Consider the following 17,794-nt stretch of genomic DNA (forward strand, 5'->3'; position numbering starts at 1 on the left):
AACACATTTAATGTTAAAAATTATATTCTTTTGGTCTCAAGTTTCTTTGCAACATAAAGGAATTAAATGCAGGGTCCACCTTGGTAAAGGGTCAAAAATTTATATCTAATTCTTATGTTGATAGGATAAGTACAAATGATGGTACATTAATATGATATTTTAGACTTGCTCATATAAGTTTTCTCAAATTAAAAATCATGATGTACAAAAGTCTAGTTAATGATCTTTCCAGTTTTAGTATTTTTAGTAGTAATGAAGTTTGTGAAGGTCATAAATATGACAAAGCACATAAGCAATCCTTTGTTAAATCAATTTCGAGGTATAACTTTTTCTTAGAATTTATTCGGACCCTGCTCAAACTCTATCTTATCGAAGTTCTTGTTATATACTTCTGTTTATTGATGATCTTACGAGGTTCACTTGAATTTATTTTATGAAAAAAAAATAAGATTTTTTTTTAAAAAATTTAAAAAATTTAAGTTAACAATTGAAAGTATTCTTGAAAGAAAATTTAAAAGGCTATAAACCGATAATGACGTAAAGTTTACAGATTATTTTTCTTTTACAAAGAGAATGATATTAAGATGTAACTCACTTATATAAATACACCACAACAAAATAATGTGATAAAATGAAAGATTTGACATCTCGTAGAGACTTATAAATATTAACCTCATACAAAAAATTTACATAAAACCTTATGAATAGAAAGTATGACATATGTAACTTATATTATTAATTAAATCTTTCTCAGTTTAATCAATCTGAAGTCTCTCTATGAGTCATATTTGGAGTGAAAACAAATGCTAAATATTTCAAAGTATTTAATTCTCCATACTATGTTCATTCAAAAAGAAATAAGCTTAATACTAAGGTTTAAATCCATCTTTATAGTCTAGATGAAAGGAAGAAATGATAAAAATATATGAATTCACAAACACATAGGTATATGGTATATCAAGATATTATGTTTAATGAAATTTGCTCTTATAATCCTCCACAAGTAGTTTTTTTAATATTAATCATAATAATGAAAATGATATATATATATATATATATTCAAAACCTGTGATTGAGTTCTCTTTATCATCTAGTGCTCTTATGGATTATGGCTCTCCTTCTTCTTCTTCATCTACATCCACTCATAGTATTTCTTAATCACCAATTGTGTAGCAAAGTGATAGGAAAAGTAATAATACTTATAAAGAGAAAATTTTCAAGATTAAGAAGATCAAAAAGAATAATTATCAAACTAGTATATTACAAAGATGGAGACAATGTAAGCATATATCATTATGATTTTTCTGAATCAATTAATGATCTTAATCCTATTTTGTTTTAATAAAGCCAAAGGTAATCTTAAAATATATAAATTCTACCTTTATTCGAGATTATTATACAAGAATGTTATTTATTTTGAATTACATTGTTATGCAAATGCTAATCTAAGAGGTGATTTAAATAATCATAGATCAACTTTTGATTATCTTTTTATATGATTCTACTTGTATCTCATAGTGTTACTAAATTTCAGACAAGTTCATATAACAATAATATGATCATGATATCTCGATTTCCTAATGTAACTTAGTATCATGAGGCAAATGGAAGAAAATATAATAGTTTATCTGCACAATTAAAATGGAATGCATAATAAACTTTATCTAAAAAACTATACTTGTCCTTGTATTATTTAAAAAATATTTAGAAACTTTCATATCTAAGATAAACTGAAGAAGAAAAAAAAAGATTGATTCAATGCGATCCTAAAGATCTAAAATACATGTACATTGGAATGTTTCCCTATAGAAAAGAAATAAAACACATGTATTGTTGGAATTTATGAGAAAAACTGCAACCAATGAGAGATATAATGCATGGGAGCAATTGCATAAACCTAAATTGCATACTCTAAAATCAGACCTGAAATTTGATGAACGACCATTTGACTTTGCAATATAATTTGACTAACATGAAGAGGATATGACGAAAACAAAAAGGCGTAAAATCGACAATTCAGTAGCAGAAACATGGCCGATCGTTCTCCCCACACAATGGCCGAAGAGAGTTGAAAGATCGTCAAGAACAAAAGTCTTCAATTGGAGTTTGAAGCCCAATTTTGATGACGAAGAAGATGAAGATAAGTCTCCTATGTGGAATCTGGCCAGTAATGTACGGAGGAGGTTAAACATATACATGTCTGTCGACCCCTCTGCGTGTGCTGTTTCTGCCATTACTGTTGCCGCTGTGGCTGCTGCTTCTTCTTCATGAGAGAGGCAGAGTAGGTTTGCACCCCTACTTGATGCCTTGTTTTCAAGCTGGCTGGTTTGCCTCGGGAAGAAGCCGATGAGAAAGAATGCACGTGTAGGACAGTCCTCCATTACTCCTTGTTGCTACTCCAAAGTACCAGACTTTCCTTGGCCATCTGACCCTCTTGCTGTCAACGGGACAGGAAGTGGAATTCCCTCATACCACAGAAGAAGAAGAAGAAGAAGAAGAAGAAGAAGAAGAAGAAGCAGCATCGTAAAATGTCAGTGCAAATGGACAATTTGCTAGGTTTTGTTTCAAGAATGGCTGAAGACAGTAGTATTGTCGGGTAAGGAGTTTGTGAAGACCAAAAGTCGTGCATGACAGTAATGTCTTGTAAAAGTGCTTATGAATGCCATTAGACAGGATGATGGAGAGCTTTAGGAATGGAGTCTAGAAGTGATGAACTGAGTTGTGGAAACCGGAGTGGTCTTCAAAGCAACAGATAGTGATGCTAGAGCTCAAGTACAATGCTTGATCCTTTCTTTCTCACTCTGCCTTCTGTCGAAAAGGATGAACGGAACTCTCTGTGCATGGGAGATGTACGCAGTTAATTGGAGAGAAAAGAAAAGAAACAAACTCATAATTCTTCCATTCTCTTCTTCCCCCATATGACATATTCATCAATTAAGCGTTTCGTTCGCAAAGTTCAGCCACTAAGAATCTCCGGATTTGTACAAGCTATTTCTAAGATGAGTCAACCTAACGAGAGAAGCCAAAGTAACGAGAACAAACCCCATCTGAAGACAATCCAACTGAGAAAGAACAGAAGGGAAGAAAAGAAAGCAAGATAGTGAACGAGTGCAAACTTTAATCGAATCAATATGGCGGACGAACTCCTCCGGCGCCCCATCCGTAAGCGTCCGCAGGCGACTGCATGTTGTTGAGTAAGCTCGGCGACAGGTTGTGGAAGAGCGGGTTGTTGGGGTCGGGCAGCAGCTGCTGCTGGGCCTGCGGCGATTGCCCCACAAAATCTGGTGATCCAAGTGGCCCCTGCGCTTGTAGACCCTCTTCCTCCGGGAGGGGGAGACGCTCGTAGGCGGCGCTGCCGAACGACGCTGCCATTATGATGATGGGGCCCATTGCTATCAGCGGCCCGACCACGCTCCCTCCGACGACATGTCCCTGCCCGCCCGACAAATAGATGGTCATTCCTGTGGCGGCCGGTGGCGCCGGCGGCGGCAGGAAGGATCCGGAGATGGAGAGGATCTCGAACCGGCCACGGAGGGTGACGACGGCACCGGGGGAGGCCGATTGGCGAAGGGTGACGTTGATCACGGTGCCGCTGCCGCCAAGGATGCAGACGCCGCGCTGCCTCCGGCGCGCGAAAGTGGCGACGCTCTCGCAGATGTCGCACCCGCCGGCGATTTCCATCACGTGGGACAGTAGCGCGTTGGCGCTGTTCCTGGTGATGATGATCGGTGGCTTCGGTTTGTTCTTCGAGCCTGGCGGCCGGCCCCGTGGCTTGCGATTGATCTCCCCCTCTGCACCGCCGCTGCCGGGCGATGTCATCGGTGCCTGCTCCTTTCCGTCAGCGCTGTTCGAACTGTTGCTACCTATAAAGTTATTGTTGTTGTTGCTGCTGCTGTCATCCATGTTGCCGCGGTGGAGGCTGCTGTGCTCTTCTTCGATCTTGGGCTGCTGCTGCTGCTGCGTTTGGAAGTGTTGGGGTACTTGCGGCGAATGGTGGAGGTGGTGGAAATCTCGTGCGCGGAAGGGAGGGAGATGGTGGCCATGTGTGGATGCCGTCATCGGATCCATTTCCTGTGCAATAGATTTCCTTCTCGCTCAAATTATTTTGCTGATACAACACAACTTGGATGGACGTGAGAATTGAAACAGTCCAGCAGAAGAAAGCAGGAAGAAAGAAAGAAAGAACGATTGAACAGGTGAAGGATGAACGAAGCCGATAAAAGAGTTTGATTGATTAGCAGAGAAAGAGAAGAAAAAGAAGGAAAGCGAGGCGGCCGTCTGTCTGTCTGCCGTCTCTTTTCCTTTCTTCCTTGCTTTCTAGCACGCAGTCAGGTCACTGCTCCGTAGAGAGAGGGAAAGCCAAACTCCTCCATCTCCTCATTCTTTCCTTGGAAAATTGGGTATAAGTAGTGGCTGCTGTCGGAATGGTTTCGTCGGAGGAAGAGGAAGGGTGCAGGTTCGGAACTGGTTTAGGGATTGACTCAGCGTTCGAGTATGTCAAAGCAAGGAAGGAGATGAATCCAGGATAGGGTTTTGGTAAGACACCGTCGACCCTGTCAACGTCTGTAGTCCCCTTTCTGTTTCCATCTCCCGAAACCCCTACCGCCTTCTGTCTCTCCCTTCCTTGGGTGATCACCACCACCTCCTGCTGCTGATTCCTGTTCTACTTCCTCCGTGTCCCCTCCTTACTGTGATGAGACACCGCCGTTTCCGCTTGTACGTAGCTCCTCATGTTTCGCTCTCTGTAGCTCTTATCCTGCAAAGCATACACCAAAAGCCTTTGTATCTGGTGCACCAACTCCTCCATCCATGTCTCGATCGAGTCAAGGTCAGCTACGTCGACATCAGATTAGGTTAGCGATCGTGTTCTCGCTACAGACCAATCATTCACTCGCCAACCACCCCGAATGTTGTGCATTATTTACGTTCCTACCCTGCCGGGAAACGCGAGTGCTTTCCACGGTCTGATGTGCGGATCACTCGCCACAGTGGCCTTTTCGTCATTCACCTCGAAACAACCGGGGGATTCGTCCGCCATGGCGGAGGCCCGGCAGGCGACGCATGTGGTGGCTTTATCGTGGTAAAATAATAGGCGGCGGGGGTGGTCGGGAGTTGTCACGGAGGCCGCCTCAAATCTCGGGAGGACCACCATCATTAACGGTGGCGCCAACCCCGCCCTTCCTCCCTCCGCGGTCATGGCCGTCTCAGAAGAAGCAGGAAGACCTCCCCGACCACCGAGTCTTCCCACCGGACCGTGCGGCAGAGCACGGTGTAGGTTGTGGGGACCACCGACGCGGCTCTGGGCTCTGCATGCTCGACCTACCGGAAGCCGCCATCTCATCTCGTGTGAACCTTGGACTGTCTCGAGTCGAGACAGCAAATCCCCACCGCCCCTCTTTCGGTGCTCCAACGCGAGTGCCGCCGCCCAATGCGATCCTTTGACGTTGGCCAAGAACTCGGTACATGACAGGGAGAACACCTGCGGCTCGAGGGGAAGAGCTACCAGACGCGAAACTAAAGCTGAAAAATTGCAGCACGTCTGATGGATCATCGTACACCGTGCAGGTGGGAAACATCGCAAGAAGACATTGGAGGCTGAACTCAGGAAGGAGTTTTACTGATCGCGTAGGATAAGGAGCTCAAGCAGCTACTTCTCCTCACCATAGGTCTTGTTGCCAGGGACGAGGGAGTGGCTCAGAATGCGATGTGGTATCGAGGAGGATCGATTCAGGTGTGTGTTTGCGGGAGACTCTCCCTTTAGAATAGCCTGAACCATATCTTTGTCACCATCCTTATCCCACGAATAATAATAGGAACAGTAAAGAAAATAAATACTAGTCTACTTGTGTTGTTCTTTAGGCAATTAAGTTATCCGGGTCGAATTTGGTGGACTGCAACACATTATATCGATCTTCGAATCAAGGAGAGTGTAACCTCGCAATCGCATCATTATTACATATAGGTAAATAGAAATTGGAGTTGACGCAAATGCCAATATTAGAATCTCGGCAGCACGCGTGTGCCAGCATTTTGAACGTCAAGTGCGTGCAGTTAAACCGGCGACGTCGGAAACCGATGACGGGATATATCAGAATCATGGACATGTGCCGGAGATGATGCTGGAGCTCACTTCGGCGATATCTAAACATCAAAATGATGCAGTCTTCATGAAGGGTGAGGGTGAAGCGAGAAGAACGCAGAGGCCAAACGAAGCTGTTGCCGAGGCGGAAAGCGAGGCGGTCGGGTCTTCACGTCATCCACTCGCATGCACCGCACGCGCGCTTCGAGAGGCGAGAGCTTTGCCCGGCGCGTGCGGTGCGCCGACACGGCACGCCCACCGGTCCTCCGCTTTTCGTGCTCTCTCTATCTCTCTCTTCATTAACAACAGTGAACGGAGAATCCTCAGTGGACAAGGACATTGCAGAAGCGACTGTTAGCAGCAGCAACTCAAAGCTCCACAAACGGTGATCATAATGCCACCCGCAACAATAATAATCCTTTCCTTGCTGTCAAGGAGCCATGCCATTTAACATCGTCGCATAAACTAATGTGTCATGCACCGAGTTCAATTCAGGTGGACCACCCGGAGGAAGCAGCCGCGGCCATGTGAACGGCACCAACGTCTGCCTCGAATCCAAACACAATGCCGTGGGCTTTTCGCTTTCGACAAAGTCCACTTTGAGAGCCGGAGGCAGGAAGGCCATGAGAGCTGCACCTCAACCTCCAAGAGAAGACCAGATCAGAAAGCTCTTGAGCACCCAGCGCTTAAACTAATGTTTCCATCAGCGAGCATCCCGGGAGCTATTTTTATTAGCAGCTGCGACTGCCAACCACGAAGAGGGAATCCATGTGAGTGATGGAGACCGCTTTGGAATCATCCGTTGTTCTTCCCTCACCTGCAGCTGGCTGAGTTGAAGCTCCAGCTTCCATCATTGGCTTGTACTGGACGAAGGACCGGCTCTCACGTCGATTGAGACCGGTGAATCTTTCGAAAGAATCGTGATATGTCTCCATCAACGCAGCTGCAACTTGCAATTAAACGGCAGCTGAGTTACGATGCAAAGCTTTTCCATTTTCCCTCGGTAGCTCTTTTCTATGCAAGGACTCGACACTGCTTGCAAGATAAACGCAGCTTTAAATGGTACTTTGGAAAGGATGATTCAACAAGCTCAAACTGGCCCTCAGCGATCACAGCTTTCATTTCGCTCAACCCGGTTTGACGATCCTTGCTACTCGCTAGCTGTGGGGTTGCATGGTTGGAAAGCAGCAGGAAATACTAATAAACCTAAGGCCACTGGTTTTGGTAGGGCATAGGATTCGTGTTCCTCGTTAACTAAGAACACATGGTTGGCCGAGGGTTAAACTTCTCTTTGCATACTCGAAGTCTAAATTAAAGCACCTGAATTGCAGTGAAACCAGTAATATTGTAACACCATTTTACCTGCAAATTTAAAGAATCCTCCTTTTGCAATCATTCTTTTGTTCTGCAAGTTAGTTCATGGTAGAGGGTAGTACGTTGGCGAGGCAGAGTATTCTCTTTGCATCCTTGGTTTCGTGCAGTTATATTCAGCCTTTTGAGTGACCTGATGATGAAAGGCAAAGTGGATGTGGAGGATTCTATAATTAGGCTTCTCTAATGTAATTATGGACTTTAATAGCTTGTTGATCATTGACTTCGAACTTGATCCTACTCGTTATCTATAGAAAACTTGTGGAACCCTCTGGTTTAATTTATCCTCACGTCGGAAGTATGAGAAGACCTATTTTTGATTTATGGGAACTTGATGAACTTATGATCATTAACCTTTGATACTAAGCATTTGAGGACATGCGGTGTAGAATCACTGAGTTAGGATGCATTTTGGAATATATATATATATATATATATATATATATATGTCGATCACCTTAGATGTTACTTGATATTAAATAAGCCTAAATAGAGGCTAAAGGTACATATAGAGTCACTATTGGGCTAAGCGTTGTGTGGACCGGATGGGCCTCATGTGAACTATTTGATTCAGGGCATATTTGGGTGAAGATTTTAATTGACTAGCAAATCAAATGCAGTTGGAAATGAGATAATTCATTAACTATTGGTTGGAAATAGTCATCACTCTATATGTCAACTTTTATAAGGTGACAAATCTTATGTATCAAAATAATGTCCTAATCTAATTACAAAAAATCTCTTATTCTTGCTAAGACATAGTCAATTTTTAACACCAACTCTAAGAAAAAAATATGATAAAGTTTTATTTTAATTTTCAACATCAATTTATATTATGTGAAACAATTTTATTTGATTTTGTCACCGTAAACGACATCCTTCAAAAACTTGAAAATGTATGCCGTGCTATGCATTGTAACTATTAATGTAGTGTGTGTGTGTGTTGTTTCTTGGTGTTTTTATCCTTAGGAAAGATAAATAAAATAATAATAATTTGAGAAACCTTCGTTTTTATAAATTTCAAACTCACCGATCCGTATTGATGTCACTTGTTACGATCCAATTTGACTAATATTATGTTTATTAACTAAAGTTTTCTTTTAGTGCTGTCATTTGACTGCGTCTGTATGTGAAATTAGCCACGAGAAAATGTCTCTATGATGACTTACGGATATTTTGGCTGTGCCAAAGACGATCCGTTGATAGGAAGTGGGTGCATGGCTCATGAAGCTTGTCTGCCATTGCGACTGTTTTAGGGAGCATGATGTCATATTTCCGGGGCTGGTGCTGCACTAAAGTCCAGCGGAGGGGGCAAATGGCTCTTATAGTTTGCTGGGGTCATACGACCGGTGATAGTTCACAAAACTCGTTCTTTGAGCTCTCGACGACCACCAACAGATCAATCAATATGTATTTTTTTCTGAGTCTAAATAATTGTCATTAAGAAGTAAGATTATGTTGGAGATCTGCAGCACATAAATTTAGATCCTTCGTGAACAGAACGTGACATTTCCGCGGGCAGATTGCAGCACGTTGCGAGTTGACAAAACCTGCAGTGGGTCGACGCCCAGCCTTGCTCCAGTCTGTGCTCACTCCGCCATGAACGAGGTTGTGCGACGCACGACGGAGGCGTCGAACATGCACGAGAGAGAGAGAGAGAGAGCAGTTTAGCCGCACCACACCGTCTGGCTGCATTGAATGCTGCGCTATTATAATCCTTACTCCATGCTTGCCGTAATAATAACGAGTCCGACACACGTTAATTACTGCTGCAAACATGTCGGCATCGACGGTGGTCGTGCGGAAGGCTTTGTGGAGTTCCATCTCTTCCCAACTACGGTGGTCGTGCTTCTTAATGGAGCAGTTATTATATCTGATCTTTCATGCCGCCGGATCATCCCACGCATGCTCTAATTAAGACTGGTCTTGCATGAATCATTAACTAGTGGATGCAACAGGAGTTCCTGAATTCAGTGTTCTGTGGATTTGGCTCTTCGATTACGTGGAAAGCAGCAATTAAGTATGCTCACAGGCATCGGAATTAGATTGCGGCCCCGAATCGAACCCGGCTTAGCCCACGTTGTCGCACGCGAGTCCCCGCGTCGCTGTCTTCGCCTCACTTGTCCCTGCGGCTGGGCCCCATCGGGTTCATGTGGCCCCCGCTCGGTCCGGTTGGTGCTCTTCAAGGGGTTTCAAATACCGAAGGCAGCGGCGGATTCTTCGAACGCCATCTTCTTTCGTGTCCTCCCAGTCCTCTTGCCGGAGATAAAGCTGTGAAAAGCGGAGCAACAGGGGTTATGGAGTGGCCGGCGTATTTGGATGAGTACGAGAAGCTCGTCATCAGGATGAACACTCCTAAGTAAGTTTAATGGAGCTTTTAAAGCTCTGTTTTCTTTTTTTGCTTCAAGTCCTATGGTTTTATCTCCTATAAAAATCCAATCTTTCTTCAACTTCAAATTTTCGTTCGATTTGTAAACCGATCTTTGCCAGGAAAAAGAAATGAAATCTCGTTGACACAGTGTAATGATCATCTTTCTCATTTGTTGTATCGCTGTAGGGTCGTCATCGACAATGCTGTTTGCCCGATCGCAACTCTCGTCAAGGTAAGGAGTCGTAGTTCCGCATGGTTCGGTTCTTTTGTGGTTCTAATGGAAACCAACGACAGGTTGACAGCGCGTCGAGGAAGCACGGCGTTCTCCTCGAAGCCATCCATGTCCTAACCGACCTCAACCTCTCTGTCAAGAAGGCCTACATCTCCTCCGATGGCCGCTGGTTCATGGACGTCTTCCACGTCACCGACCAGTTTGGCAACAAGCTCACCGATGACAGCGTCATCTCCTACCTCGAGCAGGTCTAGAACTTTCTCCTCCTCCCCTCACTTCGACAACGCGGCCGAAACATCCCACCTTATTTTCTGACGGTGGCCTGAAAATACAGTCTTTGGACACGGGGAACCCGGAAATCAACAGAAGCCACCGCTGCGAAGGACTCACGGCCTTGGAGCTGACGGGGACGGACCGCCCGGGCCTCCTCTCCGAAGTCTTCGCCGTGCTTGCCGACCTTCAATGCGACGTGGTGGAGGCCACTGTGTGGACGCACAACGGCCGCGTCGCGTGCATCCTCTTCCTCAAGGACCAGCTCTCCGGCTCGCCCCTCGATGATGCGCAGAGGATCCACCGCATCGAGTCCCGCCTCCGCCACGTCCTCAAGGGCGACCATGGCGTCCGCAGCGGCAAGACGGCTGTCACCTCCATGGCCGTCGCCCACCCCGACAGTCGACTCCACCAGCTGATGCTCGCCGACCGAGACTACGACAGCTGTCCATCGGCTCCTGCCTCATCAACCTTCGTCTCGGTCCAGAACTGGGACGAGCGTGGCTACTCCGTCGTCAACGTGCAGTGTCGCGACCGACCGAAGCTGCTGTTCGACATCGTGTGGACGCTAACGGACATGCAGTATGTAGTGTTTCACGGCACCATCGACACTGATGGTGATTCAGCTCATCAGGTTCGATCTTTTCCTCAACAGCTCATGATCCACAAACTGGGACAAATCTTCCGTCTTTCCTAGTCTTTCGGGCTAATTACGACCTGTGATCCGTTCAGGAGTTCTACATAAGGCATAAGAATGGTAGCCCCATCGATTCAGAAGCTGAGAGGCACCGAGTGATCCAATGCTTGCAAGCCGCCATCGAAAGGAGAGCATCAGAGGTAAACAACCGAAGCCTTAACGCATCCTACTTCCTGCAAAAGATTAGTAGTCCTGATCTTGTGGAAGATCACAGGGCACGAGATTGGAGCTTTGCATCGAGGACCGGCCGGGGCTCCTTTCCGATGTAACCCGAACCTTCCGGGAGAACGGGCTTCTGGTGACGAGAGCAGAGGCGTCGACGAAAGGCGACATGGCGTCGGATGTCTTCTACGTGACGGACGCCGCCGGGCAAGCCGCGGATCCCAAGGCGATCGAGGCCGTCCGACTGAGGATTGGTTTTGATCACCTCAAGGTGAAGGAGGAGCAACGGCCGCGATTCTGCCGCAAGGAGTCAACCGACAGGGAAGCATCTCTGGGAGGTGTCGGCACTGGGTTGTTCTACCTGGGCAGTTTAGTTAGGAGAAACCTGTACAACTTGGGGTTGATCAAGTCATGTTCTTAGCTTCCTGGTCTGTATGCACCACCAGTTGGTGGCTTCTCTTCCTTAGGGTTTTGTACGTAACGGGAAGGGAAGTGAGAAATCGAAGATTCCATGTATATTTTCATGCTTTGGGGTCAATTCCTGGTCGACCGTTGGTCAACCTTTCAACGCTCTCTACGCCTCCGACAACACGACAACATAAATCTTACGCGGCGTGCCCAAACGACAACATGGCTGAACCAACACGGAAAATCTCCAGGGTTACGTAAGCCCGTAATGCGGACCTAGTTAGCGTGGGTCACACCGAGATCTGGTGTGCCAAAGGCTACGCTACATCCAGTCCCGAAAATTTCTATGGCTGATTCAGTTGGATTCCGTCCAGGCGATGCCACCTATGCAATGCTGACATCATCCTATCCTCTCATCAAATCATATTTCCTTGTTTTTCTAACAAATAATAACATTTCAGTTCCCGGTTCGGTATATTTCGATTTTTGTAACGCTAATCATTAAAATAATCGAGTTGTTATATCATATTTATTAGTATTATGTCTTTCTTTTACATTTCTCACCCGACTTTTGCAGTTCCAATAATAATTTCTTCTCTCTCTCCTCCTCTCTTGCTTGCTTTCTTCCTCTTCTTGATTTTGTTGTCGTCTGAAATCTTCACTCTCGTGTCTTCCTTTCTTCCTCTTTTTGTTTTTATTGTCGTCTGAAATCGGCAGCAATCCATATCGATTAGAAGAGGCATGAAAAATTAGCGAAGAATTTTGAACGAAATCTCTGTTCCTTTTTCTTATTTTAAATTTTGCTGCAGTGGAGCTCGTGGTGGAGACCTCCGATGGCGAGAGCTGGAAGGAACCCTAAAGATCGGAACCCGGCGGGCGAAGGAGTGCTCCTTCCAGCCTCGTCTGCGGGTTCCTTCAGTGTTTCTTGAGGTTCATCTACGCATGGAGACCAGGGAAGGAGCGTTAACTTCTCCAGCCATGGCAGCGGCCAACGCGTCAGGGAGATACCAGCCTCCACCGCCGCCTCGCAAGGGAGGAGAATCTTGCTGGCGATACCGGTGGCTTACCTGCCGTGGCGACGGAGGCGGCTCCGCCGGCGCGAGTCGCCGTCGGGCCGGTCACGGAGCCGATAAAGCAGAAGAGGGGGCGGCCGAGGAAGTATGGGCCGGACAGGAACCTGCTGCGGCCGCTGAACCCGATGCTGATCTTGGCGTCCGTGCCGACAGGCGTCGAGTACACGTCGGAGGCCGCGGTGGGGGCGGCGATGAAGCGGGGTAGAGGGCGGCCAGCGGGTTCGGTGAGCAAGACACCACACTACCGGCTAGCGATGGAGTCTTTAGGTATTCGCCATCCCTTCTTGGCCTTTCTTGCCCTTCCCGGCTTGTTTCTTTCCCCTTCGATGAAATCGGGCGACTGTTTTGCACCGTCTGATTTCCTTTTCGTTTCCTTTGTCATCCGAAATCGCGCGTCCCAATTCTTGAACACGACATCGAACGCCTATCGATGTTAATTTAGGATCTAACTGGAAAATTTTCTTGTTTCTTGTTAACATTGTTCTTTCTGCTGTTGCTGATTCGTGTTGATCGTCCTTTGGCTTTCATGGAGGTTCTGTGGATTGTGTCTGTGTCCTCCTTGGAACCCAGAATGGTTTATTGTGCCTCTCTCTCTCTCTCTCTCTCTCTCTCTCTCTGTTCCTTCCCATCTGAGTCAGCTGTCAACTTGACTTCGTGAAGCAGGTGAAACAAGTCCGTGTGACCTGTGACGGGACCATCTGTCTTGATTCCTTTCCACAGATCTCATCTGGCAGGTGTTGTTGACTAGGGCAATTGGGAACCTGTACCTTTCAGCTAGGGTTTGTAGTTTTGTGGTATCCATAGTAAGAGCAGATGTTGACATTTTCAAATGCTGGACACCAATCTCAACTGCTATTTGTACATAACATGTTTGGTCGAACTCTGTGGATCGTAGTGTCTTTGGCATTATTTCATGTCCTAAAGATAATGAACTGATAGAGCTGTATGTTGCAATACCATGTGTTATTCTCCAGTCATATCTGCTAAATCTATGAACTAGTTGACTGCAGAGTTTACTAGCGACAGTTTTTCCTCAATTTGCCTTGAGATTTTTCTCCAGTATTTTGAAAACCTTCTTCGCGATTAAGTTGAGGTGAATTAGTGCAGCGGTATTGAAAGCTTATGCGAGCGTAGGTATTGTAAAAGCACAGGAAGGAGGAGAGGCAATTTGCTATAAAAGTAAATTACTCAAAGTAAATACAAATCGATTTATAGTGGTTCGGTCGTTGTGACCTACATCCACTCCGTCGATTCCTCTTCCATCGAGGCCACTGACATCCACTATCGATCTTCCTTTAATAGGTAAAGATCAACCTCCTTCTTACAACTCGATTATCCTTTTATTGGGTTTATGAGATAACCCTTACACCCCCACTTACTCCTCTCTTAAACTATTCTAACACTTAGAACTTTGAGAGGAGCTCAAACAAGATTGCAGCAGCGTTTCTTTCTTTTTTTACTCTCAATACTTGTGTGTCTTAACTGGGATGAGAGGGATATTTATAGGCTTCAAGTTGATTCGAACTTGAAGCCTAAAAACATATCATCCCAGGTTTCCCGGGTATGGACGGTACCACCGCTAGTGTCAGTTTTGACACTGGCGGTACCACCGCCTGACACAGTCTCGAACACTGTGCCACGACGGTGTCACTTCTTGGGACACTATTTGGGCCTCTCATTGGGCCCAACACAATCCTTACATGGGCCCAACTGACTCCTAATTGGGTTGGCCCAATTCCAATCTCAATTATGTGCTAATTTCAAAATTTAAGACATTTCCTAAGCTAAATAAGTCCCTATGTCTTGGTTTCTTCCGATGAGCTTCCGGTGATCTTCCGGCGAACTTCCGACAATCTCTCGGCAATGTTCCAGCGAATTCCCAGCAAGCTCCTGGATTTCACGACGATCTTCTTGGCAAGTTCCGACGAGCTTCTCGACTGAACTTCCGACGAACTCTCGAACTCCTAATGAAATCACGTCTTTGACTCCGGGACTTTATTTTGCTTCATGCCTTGCTATCGTAGTTAATCCTGCACATGTAAAACACACTTCGATCTAGACAATTATTACTAAGCTTGAATCATGTTGTCCAGCATGTCATTGGTTCATCGACGCTTCGTCCGATTCTTCGGCGCATCGTCCTCTCTTGCGGCCTATTACCCAATCGGTCAGTTGACTCCGCAACTCCGATATCCTTGGCGTAATATCCGCTCTTCTTGGCCCGATGCCCGAATCCATGACCCGAAGCCTTCTGTCGATACGTCGACCGATCCTCCGGCTTGACATCCAATCTTCGGACATGTTTTCCTTCGGCCCAACATGATTCTTCCAGCTCTAATTGTCTCATCCTGATCGAAGCATCCTATGTCACTCAAAATGTAGATTAAATCATAAAACAATTATCAATTGGTTTCATCATCAAAATACGAGATTCAACAATCTCTCCCTTTTTTATGATGACAACCAATTGATGACGGAGTTAACCTTAACTCTTGGAGTTTAAACAACCTCCCCCTATCAATATGCCATATTGATAGAACCTTGAATTCAAGCTGAATTCAAGTCATTGCAAATTTCATCACGAATATTTGCAACACGTCATCATGCATAACATGATCATACTTCTCCCTCTTTGTCATCAACAAAAAGGAGAAGTTCAATTCTCATGTGTTTAGAAATACAAGTTCAAATCGTTGTATATTAAACATAATTTCCAGTTTTATCATTATGCAAGCTAGCAAAAATTTAACAAGTGCTATATCATTTTAAAACATGCAAGCTACCAAGTTTTAGATATGCAAGTTTTATAACATACAAGCTAGCAAATTTAAAGATATGCAAGTTGGCATATTTGCTTTTCTTTACGATGTTCAAACTTGCTGTACAAGATAACATCATTTTTGTATTTTCTTGAAATGTGTAACATAGCAAAATTCACAAGATAGCATCATTCTTTCATCTCTTTTTAAAAGTGCAAGCTAGTAATTTTTCTCTTTAGAGATGTACATACTAGCAATTCTTTCTCTCCATTTGTCATTAGTAAAAAGAGGGGAAGAATACAATTTTGTAATCCTTTTGCCTTTATCAATTTTCACATTATGAGAACAATAAATTTATATTATAAACATAATCTCATGTTTTATCAATCAAGCTAACAAAGGAGTATTGAATTATAAGAGAAAAAAATCAATTTATGCATAAAATGTTCCAAGCATCAAAGTACATTTTCTCAAATTGTGGGTATTGAAAAATCAAGAGAAAACAACTTATGATTCATTTTAAAAAATATTCTCTTTGATAAAATGAGAGAATCATGATGAACAATCTTGATTTACATAAAGTTTCAAAAACATAATTATCAAGATCATGAATACTAAAAGATCATGAACCATTCTGACAAATCTCCTTTTAAATAGAAAACAATCTTGACTCATTCAATAGAAAATTTAAATTTAAATTCAATAGGAGAATAATGAAAAATCTTGATTCATATAAAGAGAATCTCAAGTTACAAGTCTCAAAAAATCAAGTTAAAGCTCATTCAAATTCAAATCGTCAAATCAAAATCATTTTCAGGAGATTCACAAAACTCATAACATAAATAGATTCACTATTTTAATTCCAATGATAATATATTTTCCTTTCTATGTATTTCATGTTAAGTGATTGATTTTATATAAACATGCTCAAGTTTTTCGTATAAAAATCATGCATCATAGTTTAAAAAACGAAAGAGCAAATATCATCATGGAAATCATCAAGATCAAATCATCATGCTTAATTAAATATAAAATCATTAAGCATGATACTTACATTATTTCATATAAGCATACATTTTTTTATGTTAAATCAAAACATGCATCATTTTTAAAATCGAAAAAGCTACTTTCATTATGGTAAAAATCGATAGTCCATAAATCACAAGAATCATCATGCATAATTTTAGAAAGATAAACTCATTAAACATGATTTCGTAACATTTAATATCAAAATTATTTTGTTTATCATAAACATGTAATTTTTATGATTATTTTTAAAATTACTAGAATGATAAGCATGATTCCTAATTTTTGTATTTTCATTATTAAACATGTAATTTTCAAGAAAATTAATTTTAAACTAAATTAAAAATAATTCATGAAAAGCATTATGTAATTTCGAAATAAATTAAAGGTATTTTTTATTACCTCATCGTCGAATGTCGTTAAGGTGTAGTTTACCACCTCGCCTTTGTCGATTTTCTCCTCGTCTTCGGAGGAGCTCGATTGTCTTTTGCCAACTTCTTCTTGCGTTCATAGCAAGTAGTTCCGTTCTTTTTGTTCTTTAAATTTTTTTTAATGAAATTTTTAAATTTCGTAGTGATGAGTTCAAGTTCACCACCACTTAGAGCTTATGCTCAAGTGGTCTTCGATTGTTCTTAGTCCGAAATCCTTCATGTTCTTTGGAAGTTGGTTTTTGAGTTCTTCACGTGCATTGTACGTCATTTCATAGGTCATTAGAGACCCGATAAGTTCTTTGATCAAAAAAAGTATTCAAATTTTTTGATTCTTAAATAGCCGTTATTTTCGAATTCCAATTTTTAGAAAGCGATCGTAAAATCTTGTTAACGAGTTCAAAATTCGAAAAGCTTTTACTAAGAGCTTTTAAACTATTAACGATATTCGTAAAACGGGTGTACATATCTCCAATGGTCTCACTTAGTTTCATTTGAAACAGCTCGAAATCATCCATTAAAAAATTAATCTTCGAATCTTTTACTCTATTAGTGCCTTCGTGTGTGATTTCGAGAGTGTGCCATATGTCAAATGCCGTTTTGCACATAGAAATTCGATTAAACTCAGTTTTATCCAGAGTGTAAAATAGAGCGTTCATAGTTCTAACATTTAAGGAAAAAGTCTTCTTCTCCAAATTATTCCAATGGTTTATTGGAAGAGTTGACCTTCTAAAACCACTTTCGATAATATTCCATAAATTCAAATATAAAAAAAGCAAGAAGACTCTCATTCGAGTTTTCCAATAAGTATAGTCCGTCCCATTGGATAAGGGAGGACGAATGAGAGAGTAACCCTCTTGAAAGCAAAAAAGAGCAATTTCTCTTTGGGGGTTAAACCAAATGAGAAAACGAGACTCT

At 43.1% G+C, this 17,794-nt stretch overlaps 2 protein-coding genes across 5 annotated transcripts; one reads left to right on the forward strand and one right to left on the reverse strand.

Annotated features, from left to right (window-relative positions):
• Positions 1 to 1,889: 1,889 nt before the first annotated feature.
• On the reverse strand, positions 1,890 to 5,839 carry LOC135607242 (AT-hook motif nuclear-localized protein 22-like). Its single transcript, XM_065098907.1, has one exon. The coding sequence runs from the start codon at positions 4,066 to 4,068 to the stop codon at positions 3,127 to 3,129; it is 942 nt and encodes a 313-aa protein (XP_064954979.1). The 5' UTR covers positions 4,069 to 5,839; the 3' UTR covers positions 1,890 to 3,126.
• Positions 5,840 to 9,687: 3,848 nt separating this feature from the next.
• Positions 9,688 to 13,632, forward strand: LOC135607243 (ACT domain-containing protein ACR8-like). Of its 4 annotated transcripts, none has more exons than XR_010485122.1 (7): positions 9,688 to 9,809; positions 10,008 to 10,053; positions 10,116 to 10,301; positions 10,388 to 10,957; positions 11,056 to 11,160; positions 11,235 to 12,930; positions 13,324 to 13,632. XR_010485122.1 is itself a non-coding variant. In XM_065098908.1 (6 exons), exons 1-6 carry the CDS (start codon positions 9,748 to 9,750, stop codon positions 11,601 to 11,603), a joined length of 1,338 nt encoding a protein of 445 aa, XP_064954980.1. In that variant the 5' UTR covers positions 9,688 to 9,747; the 3' UTR covers positions 11,604 to 13,157. The 4 variants fall into 4 exon arrangements, 1 of the variants encoding a protein (XP_064954980.1); XR_010485124.1 differs by having other exon boundaries at positions 13,327 to 13,632; XR_010485123.1 differs by lacking the exon at positions 13,324 to 13,632 and having other exon boundaries at positions 11,235 to 12,329; positions 12,400 to 13,157.
• Positions 13,633 to 17,794: the final 4,162 nt, after the last annotated feature.

Source organism: Musa acuminata, chromosome BXJ2-3, assembly GCF_036884655.1.
Source record: "Musa acuminata AAA Group cultivar baxijiao chromosome BXJ2-3, Cavendish_Baxijiao_AAA, whole genome shotgun sequence".
In the NCBI taxonomy this organism is placed as follows: Eukaryota; Viridiplantae; Streptophyta; class Magnoliopsida; order Zingiberales; family Musaceae; genus Musa; species Musa acuminata.

What these genes read in the sequence shown, in the direction of transcription:
- LOC135607242 (XM_065098907.1), bottom strand. Translation starts at nt 4,068, where the DNA reads ATGGATCCGATGACGGCATCCACACATGGCCACCATCTCCCTCCCTTC.
- LOC135607243 (XM_065098908.1), top strand. Translation starts at nt 9,748, where the DNA reads ATGGAGTGGCCGGCGTATTTGGATGAGTACGAGAAGCTCGTCATCAGG. An exon ending in ATGGTGATTCAGCTCATCAG is followed by an intron (nt 10,958 to 11,055) that starts GTTCGATCTTTT and finishes TGATCCGTTCAG; the next exon opens with GAGTTCTACATAAGGCATAA. An exon ending in TCGAAAGGAGAGCATCAGAG is followed by an intron (nt 11,161 to 11,234) that starts GTAAACAACCGA and finishes GGAAGATCACAG; the next exon opens with GGCACGAGATTGGAGCTTTG.